The following is a 24272-nucleotide window of genomic DNA, read 5'->3' as shown; positions in this document are numbered from 1 at the left end:
CTTCAAGCTCTCTCCATCAACCCAACATTCACCAGAATCCTCCCAAGCAGGCTGGTTTTGAAAACACGGGCATCATTGTTGCCTAAGGTTGAAACTCTGCCAGTTAAACCATGACCTTGCTAGTTTCAATGTACCACCTCACTGCTCTAAGGAAGAGAAGAGACTCCATCGTTTGGACCCCAAGAGAACTTTAAGCTTTTATATTAATGACACCAAAAAACACCAAGTGGACAATCAACTCTTGATGGGGTTCTCTGGAGTGAAAAAAGGCAAGACTGTGCTGAAGACCACTGCACTTTGCATTAAGACCTGTTAAGTATTGGCCAAAAGCAGCCTCGGGAAGCACTATGTGCTCAGTCTACCAGTGCCAAAGCTGCCACCACTGTGTTGGCAAGTAGAGTCGCTGTCCTGGACATTTGCCAGGCGACTAAAAAGGGGTCCCTTTATAGGAACTTGATGCACTACTATCTAGAAAGTCAGGTTTGCCAAGAGCGGCATTTTGCGTGCTCGGTCCTGCAGGACTTTCTGATTTCAGTCCATTCACACACCAACATCCGAATAAGTACTGCTATATTATCTATTCAAAAGGTGAGGAATCTGTGGCTAAAAGTCTCTATCAGAAGGACAAGTTACTTACCTTTGGTAAAGCTCTTTCTGGTAGAGATTATCTAGCAGGAGATTCTTCACAGACTTTCCCATCCTCCCCATTCTGTGATTAAACTATTCATTAATAAGATACCAAGTCTAGGAATCTGTGCATTGGTCACAACCAATTTGCTACTGAGGTCTGCATCTGGGGGAAGAGATAATCTTAAAGAAACTGAAGTCAGCATGCAGGAGTGCCTCTATATAGGCTCCCCTCATTTCCAGAGCGGACCGGAATCAGTGTGGAGCTGCACAGTGCAACCTACATGCTTGCACAGGTACTGCTGAAAAAAGTTTCCGTATCCAGTCTGATGCCTGTGGAATATTCAGAAGGTGCGGATTCTGCAGCAAGACGGAGTCTCTACCAAAAAGAGTGTTACTGAATGTAAGTAACTCATATGATTGACTACCTTGTGTCAAGAGTAAAAAAAGACATAGCACCACATTGGTTTAGATCATTCTTGACTGACCATACCTAGACTTTCAAGTTGGGGTCATACTTGGGATCAACTATACTTCTAGTCAGTGCGGTCTATAAGGATCCTCCCATTCTTCATTATTATTTTATGTGCATTTGACCCCCACCCGCCCTCCTTGCTAGTTACTTGAAAATAGAGGGATTAAATCACACATGTTAATCGACGACACATAGCTGGTCTACTTAATCCACCTGCTGTACAATTGGAATATAAACAGACTCTACATTCAACCTGGAACTGGATGGGCAATAATAAACTGAAGGTCAAAGCAGAAAGTACAGGGGTCTTGGTGATCAAACACTGGAGTGCTCTTCCATGAGTGTTATGGGCCTCTGGACATGGGAAAAGCTTGCATTACTTCAGGAACAGTCAAGAGTCTTGGGGTCATTTGGACTCCCTGCTACTTCTAGTATCTCAGATTAGTGCATTGGTATTCTCCTCGGCAGATCACCTAAATCACTGGAAGATTAAAGAAGCACTTCAAGACAGAAAGCGGTCTTCACCTCTGCGTGTACAAAACGAGACTTTATGCAATGATTTAGCCTATTATAGCCCAATAGATGTAAACGCAAGCCACTATCTTGTTACTGTAGGAGTAAGGTAGCACAGAAAAGACAACTTCAGAAAAGCCAGTAACTTACAAGGTCGATCAGAAAGGATAGTCATATACACAGTCTGAGAGTTGGGAAACAAACATATACAGTACAAAAACTAGCTCCTCATTAGCATTTAACAAGTGCTCATGAATGAATTTATAGCATATTTTAGAAATTAAAATGAATCAAGTTTCAATTATCTAGCATTCTATAATGATCACGACCAGTTTATCTTCCAATAACATTTGTGGCATACTTAAAAAAACAAAAACTTTGCCTCGATCAATATGCAGGGAAAACACATATATTGGCAGAGATGTGCGATGTCCTTCACAATTTGTTTTACTCGTCTTACATCATGAAGACTAATATTCAGGCTACAACCTTCATTTCTACGCTAGACTGCTTACTTACCCAAGACGGCAAAGCTGTGTGCAAAAAATCCCGGAGAGGTCTGAACCTACCCTAAAAACTGAAAGAGAAGAAAAGAAACAGCGCCAATAGAAAGACTACAGCTAAACGTAGCAAATGAAAAAAACACGACATGTTTGTTTGTCTGGAATTTTTATTTCTTTAAAATAATTCATACAAATGGTTACAGTCACAAACATGATTTTTAACCAAAATATTGCTAGCCTACTACATTACCAGGAGGGAGTCAATGTAGGCATTGAAATGCTGCTACTTTTACAGTAGGTTGGTGCCCTCTTTTTTGTTTTTTCTGCATACCACCAACAAAATACACTTCAACTGGTGACAGAAAAGCACGATGCTTGCTCAAATAGGAAAGCTTTCACATTTTCCCTCACACTATTTTTGTAATGTGGTCTTCATTTGAAAATAAAGGAGTTCATGCCAAAAATGAGAATAGATTGATTTTTTCTGGTTTCTAAATTATTCTAAAAAAAATAATAATAATAAGACAAGCAGGTAGAAAAAACAATGCACTATGCGGCGTAGAAAGAAAAATGGGAAAATTTCATTGTCCTGAGAAATCTGCCAACTTCCTTGTTTCTGGGCATGTTTAAACATATAAAAGAAAGGTTTTTTTTAGTTTTCATTTCAAAACTGGTTTGCTGAATACCTCCTTTGTGTGTTTTCTGTTGACAGCTAAGCAAACAAACCATTGTAATGTTCTAAAAACTGTACACAGACAAGTACATTCATGATATAATTAACTACTAACTTCTCTTGCTTAACAAAGAACTCATAGGACACAGAAACAGTGACTCAGTCCACTGGACAGGGACAAACTACAATTTATACGGAGGAACATAGCTTCCGAATCTTCTTTTCATCAACCACGCCTTTTCCTGTTATACTGTATATTTGGACCAGTTTCTAAAACAATGATGGTCTTTTAAAAGTTAATGGTTTTGCCTCTATTCAAAATCCAGATTTTGCTTTTTCCACGTAATCTCCGAAGTTGAAATCTCCAATGCTGGGAATGCTGTTTTTTGTGGTTCGTGGGCTACAATTGGTCACTCGGGTGGTCTCTGTCAGCCTCTGGTTTGACAGTTTGGCCAGGGGATGGAGCGTGTGGCGGGTGGACCACGGGAGGGAGGCCGTGTGATAATGACATGGCGCTGGGGACTATTCCTTCTCCTGCTGAGGGCAGGCCTGCTGGAGCCACGTTTACAACACTGGGAGGGTACCTAATAGGGAGCAAAAGAAGAAGGTGCATTTAGGAGCAGTGCTAGTGCTTTGGCTGTTCACAGAAATGTACAGATATTCAGAAATAATTAAATCTGGATTCTGTTCAATTGGGACCTTTCTCGTCGGATGTACCCCCTCTTTACTGTTCACGTTAATGATTATAACATCCTTAACATACAAGGTAATATGATGCTTTCTTGCTACTGCACATTTTTCCTCCCTGCCCATTACCCCATTTCCTCAGGAACCAATCCACAATGGGAAAGACTTAGTAATCCTTGCGAAAACAATTATCCAAAAGCCATCAGTGTTTTAGACAATGATATGCCATGGTGAGACTTGAATGATAACTGATGGAATCATGCAAGTATAAATATAAAAATATAGGATAAATATCTGCCAAAGGTATGCTCCACAGACAAGTCTACCTGGAAACAGATATGTTCTATAGATTATTGCAAGCATCTACGTAAGAAAAAGCTTAATTCTGAATCAATAATTAAATCACACATGTTCTGTTTCAGTCTGTTGCACTATCGGTGAGTGAATTGAGAGAACAGAGGCTGCACCACACTGATCCAGCCACCAATGGAACACAGCGAGCGAGATACATTCCTACCACAGAGATAGATTCAACCTGGTGATTTATACACAGTATAAGAGGCACAGGAATGCTCGTGAAAGTCTAACTCTCCAGGGATTCAACTCACTTTTACAGCCACTGTTCCCATTCTTTACATCCTAGTGTACATCAAAGAAGTGTTCCAAGGACTTGCGCAACACTGTTTCCTAGGTAACTAGTCACATGTGTAAGTGAGTATAGCACTGCCGGTACATGACTGATAGGGAGGCTCTCCTCTCCTGGGAAGCACGGGATTTTTTAAAGTATTTCTTTATCCGTCTAACCCACAGCCCCCTGGTTCGAAGGTGCTTCACAGCACAGGAAACACTTGCCTGGAACAATTCTGAAGGCTATTTGTTCATCGGTTATTTCCTCCTTTGCAGCATGCTGTTCAGTAGCTGTACCACCCCTATATTTCCCCACATGGCTATATTTATTCGAAATTTAGCAATAAAGGATTAGCTTTTCTACGCTATCATCAATTATTCAAACTGATTAATGGTGGCACTTTGTACTTGGATGGATATTGTATGCTTAGTATTAACTGTACCGCCTTTCTTTAAAACCCCATTTCTTGCACCTCTAGTTCTTTTGTCTTTTCAGGTTTTCCACAGTGCTCGCTGACATATTACGCTTTTCTACAAAGATCTTTCACACACACAGGGACCATCCATGTTATAACTCCAACTGCTCCACTTTACCCATAGTTCATCTGCAGTTCTCATTTGGGGATTTCAGTCCATCTCATATCAGGACCTCCTCCTTAGGATAGTTTGGCAGTATGCCTGCTTCTTTGGAGATCTTCTTAATGTCCTTGTTGGCCAAGTGGGTCTCTCTTTTCATTACGTCTACTAAGAAAACAAGTTACTTACCTGTAACTTTGGTTCCCCAGTATTGGTAACTTTCATAGATTCCCATGCTTTGTATCATTCCCCGTCGTCGGACTGGGAGTCTCGGTAATAAAAAATATCATAGTAGTAGGTACAAAAGAGAAAGAAAGGCCTAGGCCTCATTCCCTTTTGTAACATATCAGCCTCTTTTTGTAAAAGAGACCAAACTCTAGGCGTCAGCCAATCAGAAGAGCCTCACCCTTAGAACCTTCCTGAAGGAACCTCAGAGCCTCAGATTTTCGTAGCCGTAGTGTGCTAGACACCATAGTTGCTGAAGGCTGAGCTTTCCCCGGGGAGGTGGGTGGGCGCATGGGAATCTATGAAAGTTACCAATACTGGGGAACCAAAGTTACAGGTAAGTAACTTGTTTTCTTGCCCCAGTATTGGAACTTTCATAGATTCCCATGCTTTGTATCAGAATAGCAAGCAGTAAACATTATAAACACATTTTGTAAAGCAGTATATCATAACATTAGCCAGAAAATTACAAAATGTGTCACCCATGGAAGGTGGGATAGAAAGGAAAGCTCACCCATCACTTGAAGAGGTTTCTCAGGACAGCCTGGCCCACAGCCGCATCATCCTGCTGCAATGACTCTAAGCAATAATGCTTAGTGAACGTGTGCACGCTGCTCCAGGTAGCAGCTCTGCAGATGTCCTTGATATGTACCCCCGCAAAGAGGGCCGTAGAAGAAGCCACTGATCTCGTCGAGTGAGCACGGATCTTGCCCACTAGAGGTTTTCCTGCTAACTTGTGGCAATGCAGAATGGCACTTGAAATCCATCTCGAGATCCCTTGTTTAGACAGAGGGAGACCTTTGTTTGGACCGCCGAAAGCAATGAACAATTGCGAAGATTTTCTAAAGTCTTTGGTACGGTCCATGTAGAACTTCAGACAGCGTTGCAAATCCAGAGTGTGCAATGTCTTTTCTGCTGGAGTGACTGGGTTCGGAAAAAATGTCTTTAGAATGACCGGCTCATTTAGGTGAAAGTCAGTGGGGACCTTGGGAATGAACCTTGGGTTCGTCCTTAAGATGGTAGTGTTCTTTTTGAACTGCAAAAACGGTTCTTGGATAGTTAAGGCTTGCATCTCCCCCACTCGCCTCGCTGATGTGAGGGCCAAGAGCAAAGCTAACTTCCATGATAAGAATTTTAGGTCTGAGCGGTGAATCGGCTCAAAAGGTCCCTTCATTAGTTGAGCGAGGACTAAGTTCAGATGCCATGCTGGAGGAGGAGATCGCACTGGCGGATAGACCCTGAACAGGCCTTTGAGGAATTGTTTGACAATTCTTGCAGACCACAACGAAGGACCAGAATCAGATCTTCTGAATCTCGAAATCGCCGCTAAATGAACCTTGATAGTAGAATGGGACAGATTAGACTTAGCTAGCGAGAGTAGGTAAGGTAGGAGCTGATGAGGTTTTGACGTGAAAGGATTAATCTTTTCTTTCTTGCACCAGATACAGAATCTTTTCCACTTCAGTCTGTATGTTTTGTTTGTGGACGGAGCCCTTGCCTGAGAGAGGATGTCTTTGACCTCATTGGAAAGAGGGACATTCATGTATTCTCGCTGGTCAGGAGCCATGCAGTCAGGTGCAACGATCTCGGGTCTGGATGCCAAACTTGTCCTTCGGACATTGCGAGGAGATCCGGAACGTCCTGCAGCTTTATCGGAGGTACTAGCGATAGCAGATGGAGCTCGGTGTACCAGAATTGTCTTGGCCATGCCGGGGCTATAAGGATGAGCTTGCATGGTTCCGTCCTCATCTTCCTGAGGAGACGAGGAAGCAGGGGAATCGGTGGAAATGCATAGAGAAACCTCCCCGTCCAGGCTATCGACAGGGCATTGCCCAATCAGCCTTGGTGATGGAACCTGCTGGCGTAGGCTAGGCACTTTTTGTTGGCCGGCGTGGCAAAAAGGTCCACCTCTGGTGTGCCCCATTTTTGAAAGAGTAGATCTATCACTTGTTGTTTCAGCTCCCACTCGTGACTGACTGAGGCGAGCCTGCTCAGCCTGTCTGCGCCCTCGTTGAGCACTCCTGGTAAGTGCTCCGCCTTTAGAGAAATTCCGTGAAGAATAGTCCATTCCAGAATCTGTTGAGCCTCTCGCGACAAGGGGAGTGACCTCGTCCCTCCTTCCTTGTTCACATAATGCATAGCCGTGGTGTTGTCCGTCCTGACTAGCACCTGTGAACCCTGGAGACGCGGAAGAAAGGCTTGAAGGGCTAGCCTGATCGCTCTCAGCTCCAACAGGTTGATGTGTAGCTTTTGGTCGCTTGGAGACCAATGGCCGCTGACCTGCAGGTCCTGCATCACTGCTCCCCATCCCTCCAATGACGCATCCGTCATCAGTATGTGAGGTGATGGAACGCTTGCGAAGGATAGACCTTGGCACAAGTTCTGTGGATTCGACCACCAAAGCACTGCCTCCTTCATCTCTCGAGTGACCATTACTGTGTCGTCGAACGATCCCTGCACTTGCTGCCACTGGAGGTCCAGTTGCTCCTGCAGGGGGCGCATCCGTAGCCTGCAGTGCGGGATCAGGGGTATACAAGATGACATCACCCCCAACAGCGACTTGTAGCTGCGTACAGAAAGACACTTTTTTCTTTGAAGGCTTCCTGCTAATCTCTGCAGTTTCTGTACCCTTTCTCGAGTCGGAAATGCCTTTGAGAGCCGCGAATCCAACAGCGCTCCCAAGAACCGCGCTGTCCGTGACGGCAGCAGCGTGGATTTCTCCATGTTCAAAGTGAGACCCAGATTTTGGAACAGAGTGGTGCAAGCCTGCACCGCGTCCTGCGCTAATGCTCTGGTCGGGGCCTTTAGTAACCAATCGTCCAGGTAAGGGAAGACCTGGAAGTGGTGTTTGCGCAGAAATGCTGCTACAGGTGCCAGCACCTTCGTAAAAATCCTTGGAGCAGAGCGAAGGCCGAACGGCAAGACTCTGAACTGAAAATGGCTCTTGGCTACTGTGAAGCGTAGGAACCTTCTGTGCGCTGGGTGAATCGGGATATGGAAGTACGCATCCTCCAGATCGAGTGTGGCCATATAATCCCCCGGGTTGACCATTTTCAAAACGTCCTGTAGGGATACCATCCTGAAGGATAAGGAGATGAGATAGGCATTTAGCTCCCTGAGGTCCAGGATGGGACGCCACTTCTCCTGCGTTTTCCTCACCAGGAAGAACCTGGAATAGAAACCGTGGCCCTGTTGATTGGAGGGGACCGGCTCTATCGCTCCTTTGCGGAGCATTTGTTGTACTTCTAGCCGCAGGAGATGCAGATGTCTGGAAGGGATGGCTGATGGGGGTCTGGGTGGAGGGACTTCCGTAAACTCCAAAGTATGTCCCCGTCTGATGATGTTGAGCACCCAACGGTCCGATGTAATTTGGGACCAGTTCAGAAGGAATTTTGACACCCTGCCTCCAACTGATGATCTCTCGGAGGAGGGAGCAGTAGGCAGAGCCAGCAGGCCGCTATTGGCGTTTGGACGAGTCTCGTCCACGGGCAGTTTGCTTGCCTTTGTTGTAAGGCCGTGAATAACCAGAGGACTGGCCCTGTCTTTGTTGGTATGACTGGCGATTCGGCTGGTACCCAGAGCTGTTGGAAGAATAGCGCTGTTGTTGGTATGCGCCTCTATAGGTGCCACCTCTGCCTCTTGTGCCCCTAAAAGGAGTTTTGCGGTACTGGAGTGTTCCCAGCGATCTAGCTGTTTCTGTGTCCTTCTTGATGTCTTGCAGCGTTTCGTCGATCAATTTGCCGAAGAGTGCCTCGCCATCAAAAGGTAGATCAAGGACCTTGGTTTGGATTTCTGGCCGAAACCAAGTCGCTTTTAGCCATCCTTGGCGTCTTAGTACTGCTGCTCCTGCCAAAGCCCTAAAGGACGTTGTGGCAATGTCCATGGCACAATCTATTATCTCCATGGAGACCGCTTCACCTTCTTGCAAGGTTTTCTTGGCTTCCAGCCCGCTTTCCGGTGGAAGCTGATCCAAGTAGGGAGCTATATCGCACCATAACTGGCGATCATATCGCCCCAATATTGCCAAAGCATTGGCGGCGCGAACCAGAAGGCTAGCAATGGATGAAAATCTCTTGCCTGTGTTATCCATCCGTCGTCCATCCTTGTCAGGAGGTGCTGTCAAGGGAGCAGAAGGGTTCCGTGACTTCCTTTGCGCCGCTTGGGAGATTACAGAGTCCGGTTTGGGATGACCAGTCAGGGCAGCCGGTGCATCATCCGGCGCTTTATACTTTTTATCAAGGCGCGGTAGCACAGGGACCACCGTCGCTGGGTTTTTCAACGTTTTCAAACCCTCCTTCCATAGATGTTCCACAATTGGAATGGACCTCGTAGTCTTGCGGAGAGTGTCTTTAAAATCATACAAGAAACAGTCTGTGGTTTCCGCAGGCAATACCAATTTAAATCGGCCGGCTGCACGTTCCATCAGTTGGTGAAAACTGCCAATGTCAACCGGAGGAGAGTCACCGAGGTCCTGGTGGGGCGAAGCTGGATCCGGGATGATGTAGTCATTGTATTCATCCCCTTCCTGATCCGAGTCCTGATTATCACCGGATGACGCATCCGTATCATTATCATGATCCTCATCCGGATCATCCGCTGTTCCAGACGCAGTCTGGGGCACTGGCCGCTGTGGTTGAGGAGGAGTCTGCACTGGGTGTGCCTGAGGGACACTTGAAGAGTGGTCCTTCACTGGTGTTGACGGAGTAGACCTCCCCGGCGCTGGACGCTCGGCCTTGGACTTGTAGTCTTGCAACATCTTGTGCAGGTCATGTAGGAAGGACGTCGGTACTGAAACCATGCCTTGTGATTCACAGTCCATTAAGTGGGCTGTTTGTGGGTAGTCACCTCCACCTTGTTCATATGCCCCCTCTGAGTCCGTCTCTTGACTTTTAATGAGAAGCTGAGATGGGCTATTTGCATACTCAAAGCTATCCTGACCGTCTCCCTCAGAGTAGTCCTGGTCTAGCAATGTCGTTGGGGGTAATGAGGTCACCCTCCTTGGGGATGTCATTTCAGGCGTGATCCTTGTGAGAGAGATTGTTACCCTCCTCTCTGCAGCCAGTATCGTTGGTTGGGCCGTCGACGCTGGTGAAATCCTCGTCGACGAGATAGGAATAGTAGATGTCGTCGTCGACGCCACCGACGACGAACCCGCCGTCGATGTAGAAATTGTTGTCGTCGTCGAAGCACTCGTCGACGACATGACCGTCGTCGACACCGTCGACAACGTCGTCGTCGGTACTGCCGTCGTCGACACTGTCGTCGACGACAATGGTTTCTTCGTCGACGATGTCTTCGCCGTCGTCGACGATGTCGTCGGCATACTTCCCGTCGGCGCCGCCGTCGTCGAGGTCTTCCTAACCGACGACGAAGCCTTCGTCGTCGACGTTCCCGTCGACGAGCCCGTCGACGGGACCAATTGGATCTTGGTTTTCATTTTTGTCGTCGACGGAGCCACCGTCGACGAAGTCTTCGTCGTAGAGGACTTGGAACTCCTCTCTGAAGAGTGTGAAGAGGGTTTTTTGAAGGCTGGGTCTGTCTTCTCACCCTTAGGAGGCGAAACCAGTTCTGCCTTGCCCGACCCACTGCGGTGGGGGGAACCTCCTGAACCCCGGCCATCAGACTCCCTGGGGGTCTTCTTTGAAGCCTTAGAGGGGCGCTCAATAGAGGAAGATGGGGAACCTCTACCCCTTTTCACTGACCTTTTAGAGGAAGCACAAGACGCCGATTCCTCCTCATCACTGGAAACTCCATGTTTCCTTTCCTTCTGCCTCTGCAACCATGTAAGAAGCCTTCCAGCACGATCTCTCAAGGTTTTGGTGGAGAGAGTGCGACAAATCTTACATTCCTCTGCCCTGTGATCTGGATACAGGCAGTAGATGCAATCCTTGTGTTTGTCTTCCACAAACAGCCTTTTCTTCCCACAGGTGGAAACCTCAGACATATTGAAGAAGAAGAGTGTCCTGAAGAAAACTGAAGAAAATCCTGAAGAAATATCTGTAGAAATGGGTTTAAAAGAGTAGAAATAGAGCAGAGCTCAATGGAGACTCCCTAGCACAACGTGCGGTAGAAAATCTGAGGCTCTGAGGTTCCTTCAGGAAGGTTCTAAGGGTGAGGCTCTTCTGATTGGCTGACGCCTAGAGTTTGGTCTCTTTTACAAAAAGAGGCTGATATGTTACAAAAGGGAATGAGGCCTAGGCCTTTCTTTCTCTTTTGTACCTACTACTATGATATTTTTTATTACCGAGACTCCCAGTCCGACGACGGGGAATGATACAAAGCATGGGAATCTATGAAAGTTCCAATACTGGGGCAACCCCAATTCTCTTTATCCCTCATAAAACATATCGGAATAAAGAGAGCGGGATTGACACAGCGAATCCAAAGTACACCCTAATAATGGTCATCAAGTTCACAGGGCTAACGTCTGAGAATTTAGCTATTTGAGGGTTCCTGTGTTTGTATGCTAGCCGCTTAATTGCCTTTTTCTGTCCATTTGTTTTGCCAGTAGATAATTCCCAAATTTTACAAGATTCAAGTTCCATGCTATTATTAATTGGAAGTTTACCGTTTCCCTACATGTTACCTTTTTTTAAATCTTAAAACATTATCCTGCAGGCCTACATTACTTTTCTTTCCCCCTTCATCTCATTGCATTCTATTTAGACAAATGCTGCTGTATCTAACTCTGCCCTGATAGTCATTATTTTTTTAAATTTTACTGTTGCATGTTTTCTTTGTGCCCCAGTGTTTTCTCTTCAACATATACAGCAATCTATTTCTGTAATATGCTTTATTTGTTTTCAAGACCTGGCCTTGAATTGGTGATAAATTAGTGCAGTTTTGAAATACTTTCCCTCATGTGACACTGGCTTATTACTTCATGTGTCAGTGTAAAGTAGCATAGCAGGAACTAGCCTGCACCACTGTAACTGAAGGATCTGGAGATGGTATGCAAATTATCTATCCACTGTGAATCAGATAACAATATAGTTGCCACAGCCATTCACTGTGCATGTTTAATGTACTATTGTGCTGCATACTCCTTTCGTGCTTTCCAGTCTCTGGCCCACTGCCCATACTACAATTCTACCTGCCTTTAGAACTCTATGCTGCTAGTTCTTAAAATACTCTTTTCTTCAGTCCAAGACATTGTCATCAGTGATGTACATCTTTCCAGTCCCATCATGATTGTCATCCTATTGAAGCTCCTTCCCGTGGCACAATGGGATATTTTTGTGCCACGGTATTGTATTTCCTCATTGAAGTGGTTGTCCTGGATTACCACGGACAATACTTTCCAACCTTTTGACAATGTTTTCTTGACCTCATGAATTTTCAAACTCCATGTCCACTTTGAGAAAAATTTCCAGAATAATTTCCTCTGTCTTGTAGCTTTGGTTCTATGGCAACTATCCCTCTATTACTCCTGGATATGCTCATATGAACTGGCATCTCTGGAGTTCCTTACGCTCTCAAAGTGATGAATTAGCAGCATCACCCATGTCCCTTTGTCTCTTGCACTTCTACATGTCTGCATTATTTTTGTCCTTGACCTCGGAGTCTCCCTTTACATTATTTGCCAATCATGCCTTTCCTTCTCATAAGCGCTTCTCATCAATTTAAATCTTTAATCCATAATTATTTACAACAGTAAATTAGGTGATGCCAGTAACTGAGATTTGGAAAGCTTGGCTAATTCTTGCATACATGGTTTGGCTACATCAATAACAAATTAAACTCAACATACTTTGCTATTTGTCAACATTGCACAGGTTAAATTAGCAGGGACGGCTGGCGTTAATGGGCGCAGTGGGCATCGCCCTACACACCCTGGGGGAGAAACAAAAGGATTAGAAGAAACACCAAGCAGGTAGCAATAAATTGTGCTTGCTGCTCGGTGACAAAGTTGCCTAAATCTGTGTTTTTGGGAGGCTGAGGCCGGATGGCCTGTGGGCCCTGCACATGCATTGACTGGGCGGGGAAACCATCCATCTGCAGGCATAAACCAGGGAAGTGACAACACAGGGGGCGAGGTTGTAGATGGCCCAGGGCGGGGTTGAAAGATCTCTGTTAATGTAAATGGCCGGGGGCAGGGCAGGCAACTTGTAATAATGTGGGACTAGGTGTGACCGTGAACTCTGCCTCCTTCACTACCAACCGGCAACTTCTATTCATCATCTTCGGATAGGTGGGCTGAGGCCTGGGGGAGGCGTCTAGCAGCTCTCTTCGAGTTTAAGCTGCTGGGTGCGAGTGCCATAGCAGTCGCGTCACCAGGCCTCAGGAAGACTGAGTCAGGTGAGTCTATAAATAGCCCATGCATGTCTAGTTTATGTGTGGGAGGCACTGAAGAGGAGGAGCCTGTCTCCTCTGTGTAGTCTCTTGACATGAACCATGGAGGTTTGGAGTGCACACATCTACGAAGATTCCTGCTGTGCATTTCTCCAACACAGATTTTAAGTAAATTAGAAACAATTACTCCCCTCGACGGCGCAGCGGAAACCTCTTCCAACTCAACTGATCCCCAATTGTAGTAAAACAACATCCAAAAATAGCACTGCAAATCTTTTGCACATTCGCTGTTCAGGTCCTCGGTACTGCAGAGGTATTGCACAAGAAAGCTTTATATTGAAAAAAGTAAAACAATCTGGCGGAATAATTAAAAACATGAAAGCGAGCGGTATGTAGCTAGCAGGTGAATTTCTCCTTGCCCCTACTTGATTTGGACACACTCTTGTAGGTCCTGCAACCCATGCCATGTTCCTATGCAGCACGCTCTGAAATGTGGCTCGAGGGCAGGACCGGCCTTCAGCATGGGCGAGCTGGGCACAAGCCCAGGGCGACTAATTGTAGAGGGGCATACTGAACTTGCCCAGAAACGTACTTTAAATAACTTATTTTATTTCAAGGGTGCGGCTGCGTCCCCTGTGCCCCGCCCCCCTGACTGCCCACTCGCTGCCCCCACCTCCCAGCTGGTCCTCCCTCCCACCTCCCCATATATGCCGGCCGCTCCGGTGGAGCTCCTAAGGAAAGCCTGTCTGCGCCCGTCCGCGCCTGGACCGCGCCCAGCGCCAGAACCCCTGGCGCCCGCACACGCCACGACAACAGCCACCACTACGATGCCAGCACTCTGCACGCTCCCAACTCCGGACGGACCCACACCTGCTTCAAGGCTGCCCCCCAACGCACACACAGTCCCTTCACCTGCCGGAACTGCAGCTACACCAGCCTCAGAGCCATCGAACCACCCGCCAAGAAAGAACTCAACTACCTCCGATGCATACTACTGAACACCCGCTCCGCAAGCAAACACGCCGTCGAGCTCTGGGACTTGCTCAACACAACATCCCCGGACGTCGCCTTCCTGACAGACCTGGTTGAACGACTCATCCGCACCCGACATCGCCATAGCCATCCCAGACGGCTACAAGATCACCCACAGAGACAGCACCAACAAAGTCGGAGGAGGAATCGCCATTGTCCACAAGAACAGCATGAGGGTCTCGACTAGCACCAACGACGGGCTCAGCACCGCAGAACAAATGCACTTCCAGAACCACACAGATCCTAACTCCACCCTCACAGGCACCTTCGTCTACCGACCCCCCGGACCTCATTTAGCAAGTCAATCGCTGACTTCATCAGTACGCACACCCTGACCTCCACCGACTGTATCCTCCTCGGAGTCCGGAACTTTCACCTTGAGAACAACAACGACAACAACTCCACAACCCTGATCGATAACCTCGCCAACCTCGGACTGTAGCAATACGTCACAACACCCACCCACTCCACCGGCAACACGCTCTACCCAGTCTTCTCCTCAAGCCCGCACGTCTCCGTCAGCTACATCACCGAACTCCTCTGGACCGACCACCTCTGCATCCACTTCGCATTCCAGAAACCCACCACACACCACCACACCCAACAGATCCCCGACGCTGCTGAGCAAAATCACTGAAGATCAACTAAATGCAAACCTCGCTCTTTGACCACCCACCGAACCCTCCAACACTGACGACGCTGCCAACAGCTTCAGGCGCTGGATCGAGTACTGCGCCAACACCCTCGCCCCACTGAAGAAATCCCCCCACAGAGACACCAGCAAGAGCGCCAGCTGCTTCACCCCAGAATTCCCTGTCTCCAAGCAAGCCTGCCAGAAACTAGAGAAGGAATGGCACAGTGAACACACTCCGGACAGCCACGCAGCACACAAGGACGCCATCCGCAACCACCACCACCTCATCAGGGCGGCCAAGAGGACCTCCTTCAAAGACCGCCTCGACAACAATGCACACAATAGCAAGGAGATCTTCAACATCGTGAAGGAACTCTCCAACCCCAGCTCCAACATCAACGACATCCCGCCGTCGCAAGCCCTGTGCGTCTCCCTCGCCACCTTCTTCCACCGCAAGATAGCAGACATCCATGACAGCTTCAACACCCAGACAGCCCCAACAGACAAGAACACAACAAACCCTCTGCCCACCATCGACCACGACCCCCTGCTAGCCTGGGCCAGCGTGAGCGTCGATGACACCATCAAGAAAGTGAGCAAAATCCACTCCAGCTCTCCGTTAGACCCATTCCTGCACCACGTCGTCAACAAAACAAGCAGCTCCATCGTACCCCACCTGCACAACATCATCAATCTCTCCCTCGAGACCGCGACCTTCCCAGAGAGCTGGAAACACGCCGAGATCAACGCCCTACGCAAACAACCTAAGGCTGACCCAAGAGACCTCAAGAACTTACGGCCCATCTCTCTGCTCCCCTTCCCGGCCAAGGTCATCGAGAAAATCGTCAACAGACAGCTAACCCGATACCTTGAAGAAAACAGAATCCTGGACCCTTCCCAGTCAGGGTTCCGCAGCAACCACAGCACCGAGACATCAGGACCCTGCTGGACAACGGTGAGACCGCAGCACTCATCCTCCTAGACCTCTCCGCCGCCTTCGACACCGTCTGCCACCGCACTCTACACGCACGCCTCCACGCCGCAGGGATCCGAGACAAGGCTCTGGAATGGACCACCTCCTTCCTCTCCGGCAGAACCCAGAGCATCCGCCTCCCCATTCCGTTCCAAAGCCTCCGAGATCATCTGCGGCGTACCCCAGGGACCCTCCCTCAGCCCGACACGGTTCAACATTTACATGGCCCCGCTAGCACACGTCGCCCAACAGCACGACCTCAACATAATCTCCTACGCCAACGACACTCAACTGATCCTCTCCTTCATCAAGGACCCCATCACCGCCAAAGCCAACCTCCACGAAGGAATGAAGGCAGTCGCCGAATGAATGAAGATCAGCCGTCTGAAGCCGAACTCGCACAAGACGGAGGTCCTCATCCTCGGCTCCAAACTTTCAGCCTGGGACGACTCCTGGTGGCTGATGGCACTGGGGGCAGCCCCGACACCCACCGACCATGCACGCAACCTGGGAATCATCCTCGACTCAATGCTCTCAATGACCAAGCAGGTCAACGCCGTCTCCTCCTCCTGTTTCAACACCCTCCGCATGCTCCGCAAGATCTACAGATGGATCCCGACAGATACAAGAAAGACAGTCACCCAGGTCCTCGTCAGCAGCAGACTCGACTACGGAAACGCCCTCTACGCAGGAGCCCGGACCAAGCTCATCAAACTACTACAACGCATACAAAACGCCTCTGCACGACTGATCCTCGACGTACCACGACACAGCCACATCACCCCCCACTTGAGAAACCTGCACTGGCTCCCCGTCAACAAGAGGATATCCTTCAAGCTCCTCATCCACGCACACAAAGCACTCCACAAGACCGGCCCAGCCTACCTCAACAGACGGCTCTCCTTCTACATACCCAACCGCCAGCTACTCTCCGCCGACCTCTCACTAGCCACCGTCCTGCGCATCCGAAGAACAACCACCGGCGGGAGATCCTCTTCCACCTCGCCTCCAAGACATGGAACACCTTCCCACTGAGCCTACGACAGACCCATGACCAACTGACCTTCAGGACGATACGCAAGACTTGGCTGTTCGATCAGTAGCTTTCCACAGGGCCATGTATATATTTATATTCAATATTTGGGCCAGAAAACAACTCAAAATACCACTAGACCTAAAGGTCAAGTAACTGAATAGGGTGGCTAGACTGCCCAGGCCTCCAGTCAACATTGTTTTCTTTAGAGGTGAAATATAGAATTTTTATTTTGACACAGTTATTGCATTGAGCCAGGGTTAGTGACTTCGTTAAACTAACACATCGATTACATGGATCTGCATTTTATATTGTGTGCACAGATTAAAATCACGGTGGATCCATAAAACTTTTGATCTTTTCAAGGTTGATAAAATGAGTACCACTTAGATGGGTAACAGTAAACTTCAATTACATGTCAACAGTGCTGGGAGAACCCTCAAGGTAAATGCAAATTCCTCCAACGCATTAATTATGTATTTTTATGTCCGCTTTACTTTTATCATGCAGCAGTGTTGGGGCTGAATTAGGTACACAGGAGTGCATAAAACATGATTACCTCTGTTCCAACTCTTGCTCTTTCTAGTGCACAGCTGATCTAGGACTGATTCTTCCCCAGTCCATTCAGTTTTTTGGAGATGACACAAATTGTGAATTACTGTACTATTCTCTATAATGTTTTAGTGACATGACTGAATCTGAGCCACTCCTACAATGCTTTCAGTATGTGTGCTTGTGAATGGTACAATGCATAGAAGATTCTGGGTTCCATCTTGGGAGACCCAGGGCTGAATCGAGGTAGATGAATCTTCCCCCAATTAGATTTGTTAATTGCCTCATTCCTGTGAGGTGGATGGGACACGCACTGGAGGAAGGAGAGCCAGGCTGCCTAGCACATTTCAAACAGTGCTCTTTGACTTTGATTCCTAGAGAGGTCTCTCCAAAGGTGCCTGGGCACATCTCAGGAAGGAGACGGGGTTAATAAGAGAATCATAAAGAGTAAGGCAGAGGCCCTGCAGTAACCTTTTGATAAACATATCACTGTGGCTGACATCCAGGTGTGAACTTCTAGTCACTCATATGGCCTATGTGTGGGGCTATCAGATTTGCAGTCACTCTTGCTCTGACAGACTACTTTATGCAGTATGGGCAGAGGATAGGGCACTTCAAAAGGAAGCAGGCTCCCAAAACAAACTTCAGTGATTCAGCCCTGGATCACATTTGGTGTCTAGGAATTGACTATAAGAAGGGGAACTCAAGGCCGCGACAATTGTCAACTGGAAGCAGCCACTTGGGCTGTCCGTGCAGGGGTAGCTCTGTAAGGCTTCTGCCTGTCATCAGGGCTGGAGGCTAAGGCCTGGTGGTTTCCCAGATGGGCGAGGGGTCATCTCCCAGGGACATCCAAGACCACCTGCCCCGAGTCTGAAGAGCCAATGTCAGCCTGCTTGCCAAGACCAGTGTGCCCTGTGAGGAAGAGGAGAGATGGAGAAAGCGAGGTCCAATAAAGGATCCTGGCGAGTGGATCCCTGTAGTGAGATGTAAAGAGATGGCAGCTGCATCGAACAGATAGTTGCCCTTGTACATGTTTAAGCTGGTTACCCCATATGTCAGAGGAGGTTACTGGGGAGTATCCTGCACCACTCGGGTCACTGCTAGTGTGAAGACCAATGGAGACTTACTGTAGCATCAGGGAAGTGCAGAGGACTCCCATCCGTGGCCCCCGCAGAGCTGCATGCGTGATACCTGAGGCAGGCTCGACATCTATCACACCCTGGAGAGAGACGCTCTAGAAGATTCCAGCTGGACAATCCCTACTGGTGCGGGTAAGGCTGAGCTACTGGTCAGAAGGACTCGGGGGAACTAGTCCTGACCTCAGGGGGTTGTGTGTATTGTTTGTGTATTCCACATTTCACTTTTTGGTCATACATTTCTGCGCTTAAATCCATGAGGTCATTTGATTCCTTCCTATAACATGAAAAAAACATACACAGAGGTCTGAACCAGGTTACTGACAAGTGGCTCTCAATGGGGCCAGCCTCAGAATTTCTACAATTTAGAAGGGGTATAGAGACAGGAAAGTTCATTTAAATGCAACCTCAACAAGTCTTATATTATTTCAAGGCCTGGGTGGCCCAAGACTTAAGTGTAATTAGACACACTTGTGTTCTTCAATGGCATTCTTCAATTAAAATGTCTTTAAATATCAGTGAAAAGCTCAAATTTACTTCTAGCTCAGATACTGTTGCAGAGAACTACCGTTTCTCTCTGAATTATTATAACCAAGGTCTCTGAAGACGATTCAATATTTTCAGTCATATTTAGAGGAGGTTAAAATGGTGCAGAGATCGTGCTAAGTACCAAGCTGCACCCGACTAAAGAGACCCAACTGAGCCGAAACTGGTCTTGGGTTGCTGTGTTCTGCTTCAGAGAGGACATGGCTTGGCAGTTTGAGCTGGACTGTCCCTACTGGAGCAGCGCTAGGGCTGACTTGATTATGCTTGGGTTTAATCTGAGGTGGCATGATGAGCAAAAAAACGCAACGGCCTGGGATACAGGCGGTGTAATCATAAGTGCTGAGATTACCTCGAGCATCCCACCCGTCAAGGAGCCTGGATTCTGGAATTCCAGATGAGAGCCACTGAGACTTTTCTTTAAAAAGATCGAACAGTAAGCAATGGAAGAAACGTTTTTAGGAATAAAAGAAGCATTTGGATACGTGGAAATTATTTTTATAGCAAGTGAATGATGAGGAGGAGAAAATTGGAGCATGAAAAAGTGGCATAAGCAATGCTGCAATTTCAAAACACATTGTCGGACGTGTTATTCTAGAAACAATTAGCATTTGTCGAACGCACGACAAAAATGTATTTAAAAGTGTGTTCATTATTTTGTGTTATATTAAATACTGAAACATGAATGAGCACAAAGTGGTCAAAGTTCGTCCGCTAAGTGACAGTGTAAGAAAAAGAATTCTCTCAATCAATTGGGTTCGATGCTACACCTATTTTTATCAACAAAGTACACCCAATCACAAACGTATCAGCGCGTATCAGCAAACAGTGCAACATTACAACCAGAGATGCACTGCATCTGTTACAAGGAAGCAGAAACCGAGAGAAGGAAAATTAACTTTAACTATATCAGACATTTAAGCATGAAAAAAGGATCGGATGAGGCCCATTCATAAACACTAGTGACATTCTTTTGCACAAGATCTACCACAATCCGATGCAAATACATTTCTGCAGTCTCACATGGCTTCTTTAGAAGTACAGTCTCACTCCTCACCACCTCAATGGGCCCTTTGTCTTTGGCGCCTGGTCACCATAATGTTTCTGTTAAAACCGAATCTAGTCTAAAATGATGGAACACCTCTCCTCTTTAGACTCATGGGACTGGAGATCTCGGAGGTGTTCAGATGTCAGGCAACGCAGGGCTGATAGATTATTTCGACTGCTGCCGGACCCCCTGATAAATGCACTTGTGGAAGAGGCAATCCTAAGGGGGGGGGTATCTTGGCTGGAGGGTCCTTCGACTGTTTGAGCCCTGCCTCTAAACTTCAATTTAGCTGTATGTCTGAGTTTATTTATCTACGAATGTAAGCAGTGGCTGCCTTTTGTTAAGTGTTGTTACAAGACTTTAGTGACCTACAAACTTCTGCGGCATCAGAAGAACCTTGAAACGCAAAGGCTCCCAAGCAGTAAATACTGTGTGAATGTATTGGCCAAGAAGCAAATTATTTCTAAATTTAGTATGAAGCAACTCTAATTGCCAAGGAAATCTAACTCCACTTCAGTGGTTTGTGTTCTAAGCATCTTGTGTCAATAAGAGCTGCGGTGCCAACACTTTGCTCCAATGCAGGAGGATCAGCACCACCTCTGATGTATGTGTGTCCGAGACCCTTACCTGTATGCAGCCCCGTTCAGCTCCTGATGGACGACCCCGGGATCCATGCTGGCCCAATGTGTAGCTGTGGGCAAGTGGTCTTTGTTGACACAGTTCTTCAGACTGTCCGGAATGCGACCTGAGGATCAATTCAAAGCAACGACTTTATAACATGCCTGGCTGCAATTTAATACAGCCCAGACAACCTCGGGCACCGGCTGATCCATTCATTAACAGCAGCGTGAATCTCTAGACACATATACTGTGTATTTAACCAGCCACACAACATATTTGTTACATAAATAAAGTTTTAACATAAAAAAAACAAATTACAGGAGTGTTCCCAAAAGAGTTCACGTTTCCAGAGACCTCAAATACTGCACTATTGTATTTTTATCTGATTTAGTCTTAGCAAATACAGTGACATTGGTGTAAATGTGATGAAATATGTCTTCCAGCCAGATAAAACACTCAATACAAAATAGCATTTTTGTACTAATACATATAACTTGATCAACTGCACCAGGAGATGAAGCGCTCCTTATATATAACATTCATATAAGGGACATTTCGAACTAGAGTCTCTTTCAGAATGGGATGCACTGTGTCGCTGTTCTGTGACTGCATGCTTTGGGGACAGAGGCACAATATAACACCTTATGTAATATAACACTTTATGTTATGCTCGTCTGCTCTGAATGGATGGCGAGGACAGAACTAGCTTCTCCTTACTAGGAGAGAACAAAGGAGTGAGACAATGTCATGATGCTTTATTCCCGTGTTCCAAACTGATGACATTTAATAGTTACCTCAGTCGCTACCTATATATGGTCTGCGTGTCTTAAGCTAAGGGAAGAATCATGATGGGTTATCGTTTTTAGGTCGAGCCAAGAGGCAGCACGCATGCGCTGCTCTGCGAGACTTGTTGTTAGTGTAGTATGAAATAGAAGCCCCACCCACTCTCTGCCCATATTTGTCATTGGTTTGTGCCATTGTCCTCCGTAAATGCTTCCTTCCGATTCGTAAAGAGGCTCGTTAGTCCCACCTGGTCTTAATTTGTAACCTCCCAAGGCGACTGGCCCTTTTACTTCGGTTGTTACCCGGTACACCTTCTTTAGTCTGTGAGCACTTCTTTCATTAATGAGTTTCTTTTACTGCAGGCAGCACGTGGGCGCCCGCTTTCAATAACAATGGGGTTGTCCGCTTTCACTTTAACCCGGGCACCCGGAATTAACCCAATACCCCACCTAACCAGTCATTGCCTAATCTGGCTCCGTCACCCTCTGGTCTGTTCCCCCCCCCCCCCACCAACCAGACCTAAAGCCCCGACTCCTCCACAAGACAGTCTACGTTGCTGCAATCCTTGCTTGTTAGGAATGTGGTGTAGGTCACGGTGGTATGTCTTGAGTGGTGTGTCTTCTCTCCTCAAAGGATTTATTGCATTGTTTGTTTGCAGAGTTGTGTGTCACCTGTGCGCATATGATGGTTTGAGTGGTTCCTCTTTGTGGCTTGGATTTCTCACCCAGAGGTACTTTTTGTAAAACACGCCATTTCAGGGAAATCGGCCTCCAAATAAGAATGGACTGACCACTAACTTTGGGCTCAAGGGTAGCATGCTACTCGCCATAAAGCGCTTCAATGTCTCATCAGGGGTAGTATGCACTATATCAAATAGTATGTCAGTGACATACTGTCAGATAAGTGATCCAGGTTTGCTGTATGGTGAGCTACACCTGGTAACATTTTGCAGCTGGCCTCTCGCAAACTATGTCCACACACTAGGGTGTGAAGTCTCAGGGTCTTTACATGCAATCTGCCTACTGTCCACCTTGGAAAGACTTCGGACTGTAGGAGTTGGATCAGGGAGCATTAGGCTCTCTGGAGATATTGACAGATTTCTCCCTGAGGAGGACTGTGCCCCACGACCATCCAAGGATGGATGCTTGACAGCACAACAGTAGTAGCTGGAACGTGTTAATGGATATCTGCACAGTGCTGCCTTACCCATCATAAACTGCCATCTTTGGCCTGTAATTGTGCTTATCCGGGGGTGGGAGAGTGGGAATTTACCTCAAGGATCAGGACTACCACTCCCATATTATGTTTTGAAGTGGGTGGATGGTTTGGAGAGTTAACCCTTTGTGGGTATGCCGTACAGGAACAGATCGTGTGACCTTTCAACTTAACTAATGTGAAAGCGGAGTGTGAGGTGGTTTGCCTCCAAGTGGTGGTTCAATCAATCAAAAAGTGGTTTGCAAAGAGCACTAATCACCTGTTAAGGACTCTAGGTGGTGGTGTGTGGGGGTGGGCACTCTGTTTGATTCATTCGAAGAGCCAGGTCTTGGAAGTCTTTCCTGAATTGGCGCAGTGTCGAGCTTCCCAGGTGAAGGGGAAGATTGTTTCAGGTCTTGGCTCTGAGGTAGGAGAAGGACCTTCCGCCGCTCTGTTCCTGTAGAAGCGTGGGCCGGTGGCTAGGGCAAGGTCGGCTGAGCAGAGGTTTCTCTTGGAGCCATGGAAGGAGAGGTGGTTGTTGAGGTATTGTGGTCTGATGTTGAGGATGGTCTTGCAGAAGTGCCTGAGCAGCTTGAAAGCCATTCTTCTTTTGACGGGGAGCCAAAGGAGGTCACTGAAGTGTTGGGTGATGTGGTTAAGCTGTGGTATAACGAGGATTAGTCTGGCTGCTGCATTCTGGATGGTCTGGAGTTGGTGGAGGAGTTTTTTGTTGATTCCGACGTAGAGGGTGTTGCAGTAGACCAGTCTGTTTTCCTGGTGTCGGAGGGTATCGATTTGAATGTTTTACATAGTGTGCGGAGGGTGTTGAAGCATGCGGCGGAGACAGCGTTGATCTGACGATTCATAGTGATTGATGAGTCCAGTATGATGCAGAGGTTACGTGCATGGTCTGTCCAGTATGATGCAGAGGTTACGTGCATGGTCTGTCGGGGTGGGTGGGTTTCCGAGGGCGGGGGCACCAGGTGTCATCACAAGGGGAGGTTGTTTGGCTCTAGAAGCCTATATTGTATGCTCAGAGCAACGTTCTGATATAGCAATTGGGGCCGTACATTCCTAATGATTAACAGCGGCTGCAGCAGGGAATCATGCTGTTTAGAATTTCTTAGTCAAAGAAGTCAAGTTGTTTTGGGAGGGTAAAGTTTAAAGCTTGCTCACAGTTATTCTGAGGTCTTAGTAGCCGAATGTTGATTTTTTTTTCTTGGCTTTATTTGAAATATTTAGTGTCAGGAAGGTACGCACTGCTCTCCTCTATTCACTTTGTCCAGGGTTCACATTCTTCATATGCCTGGTTTCTATAATTAAACCCCCCCCCATACCCTTTATTCTGAGGATTATGTATGCTCCTAAAACCTATGTTGAAGTCGTTTAGTCATCAGCATCTTGTATTCTTGTTGCATTGGGAGTTCATAGACTTGGAAAGTAGGGACTCAGAAGTGTCAAACATAAGGTTGAACTCCACTCTGCTGTGGAGAGAAGTATGTAGATAGCTGCCATTTCAACACTT

At 47.1% G+C, this 24272-nt stretch overlaps 1 protein-coding gene across 7 annotated transcripts in view; it reads right to left on the bottom strand.

Annotated features, from left to right (window-relative positions):
* Nucleotides 1-2267: 2267 nt before the first annotated feature.
* Nucleotides 2268-24272, bottom strand: part of CTBP1 (C-terminal binding protein 1) — a 1555004-nt gene continuing 1532999 nt past the window's right edge. For all 7 annotated transcript variants that reach the window (XM_078678645.1, XM_078678646.1, XM_078678643.1 and 4 more), the window contains 2 exons: nucleotides 20777-20894; nucleotides 2268-3375 (listed from right to left, as the gene is read on the bottom strand). In XM_078678645.1, coding sequence (XP_078534771.1) covers nucleotides 3192-3375; nucleotides 20777-20894 — 302 coding nt within the window. In that variant the 3' untranslated portion in view covers nucleotides 2268-3191. The remainder of the gene's footprint in view (nucleotides 3376-20776; nucleotides 20895-24272) is intronic.

This window comes from Lissotriton helveticus, chromosome 2_2 (assembly GCF_964261635.1).
Source record: "Lissotriton helveticus chromosome 2_2, aLisHel1.1, whole genome shotgun sequence".
NCBI lineage: Eukaryota > Metazoa > Chordata > Amphibia > Caudata > Salamandridae > Lissotriton > Lissotriton helveticus.
Note: the sequence above shows the minus strand (reverse complement) of the source record. Positions and strands in the feature narration are given on the sequence as shown.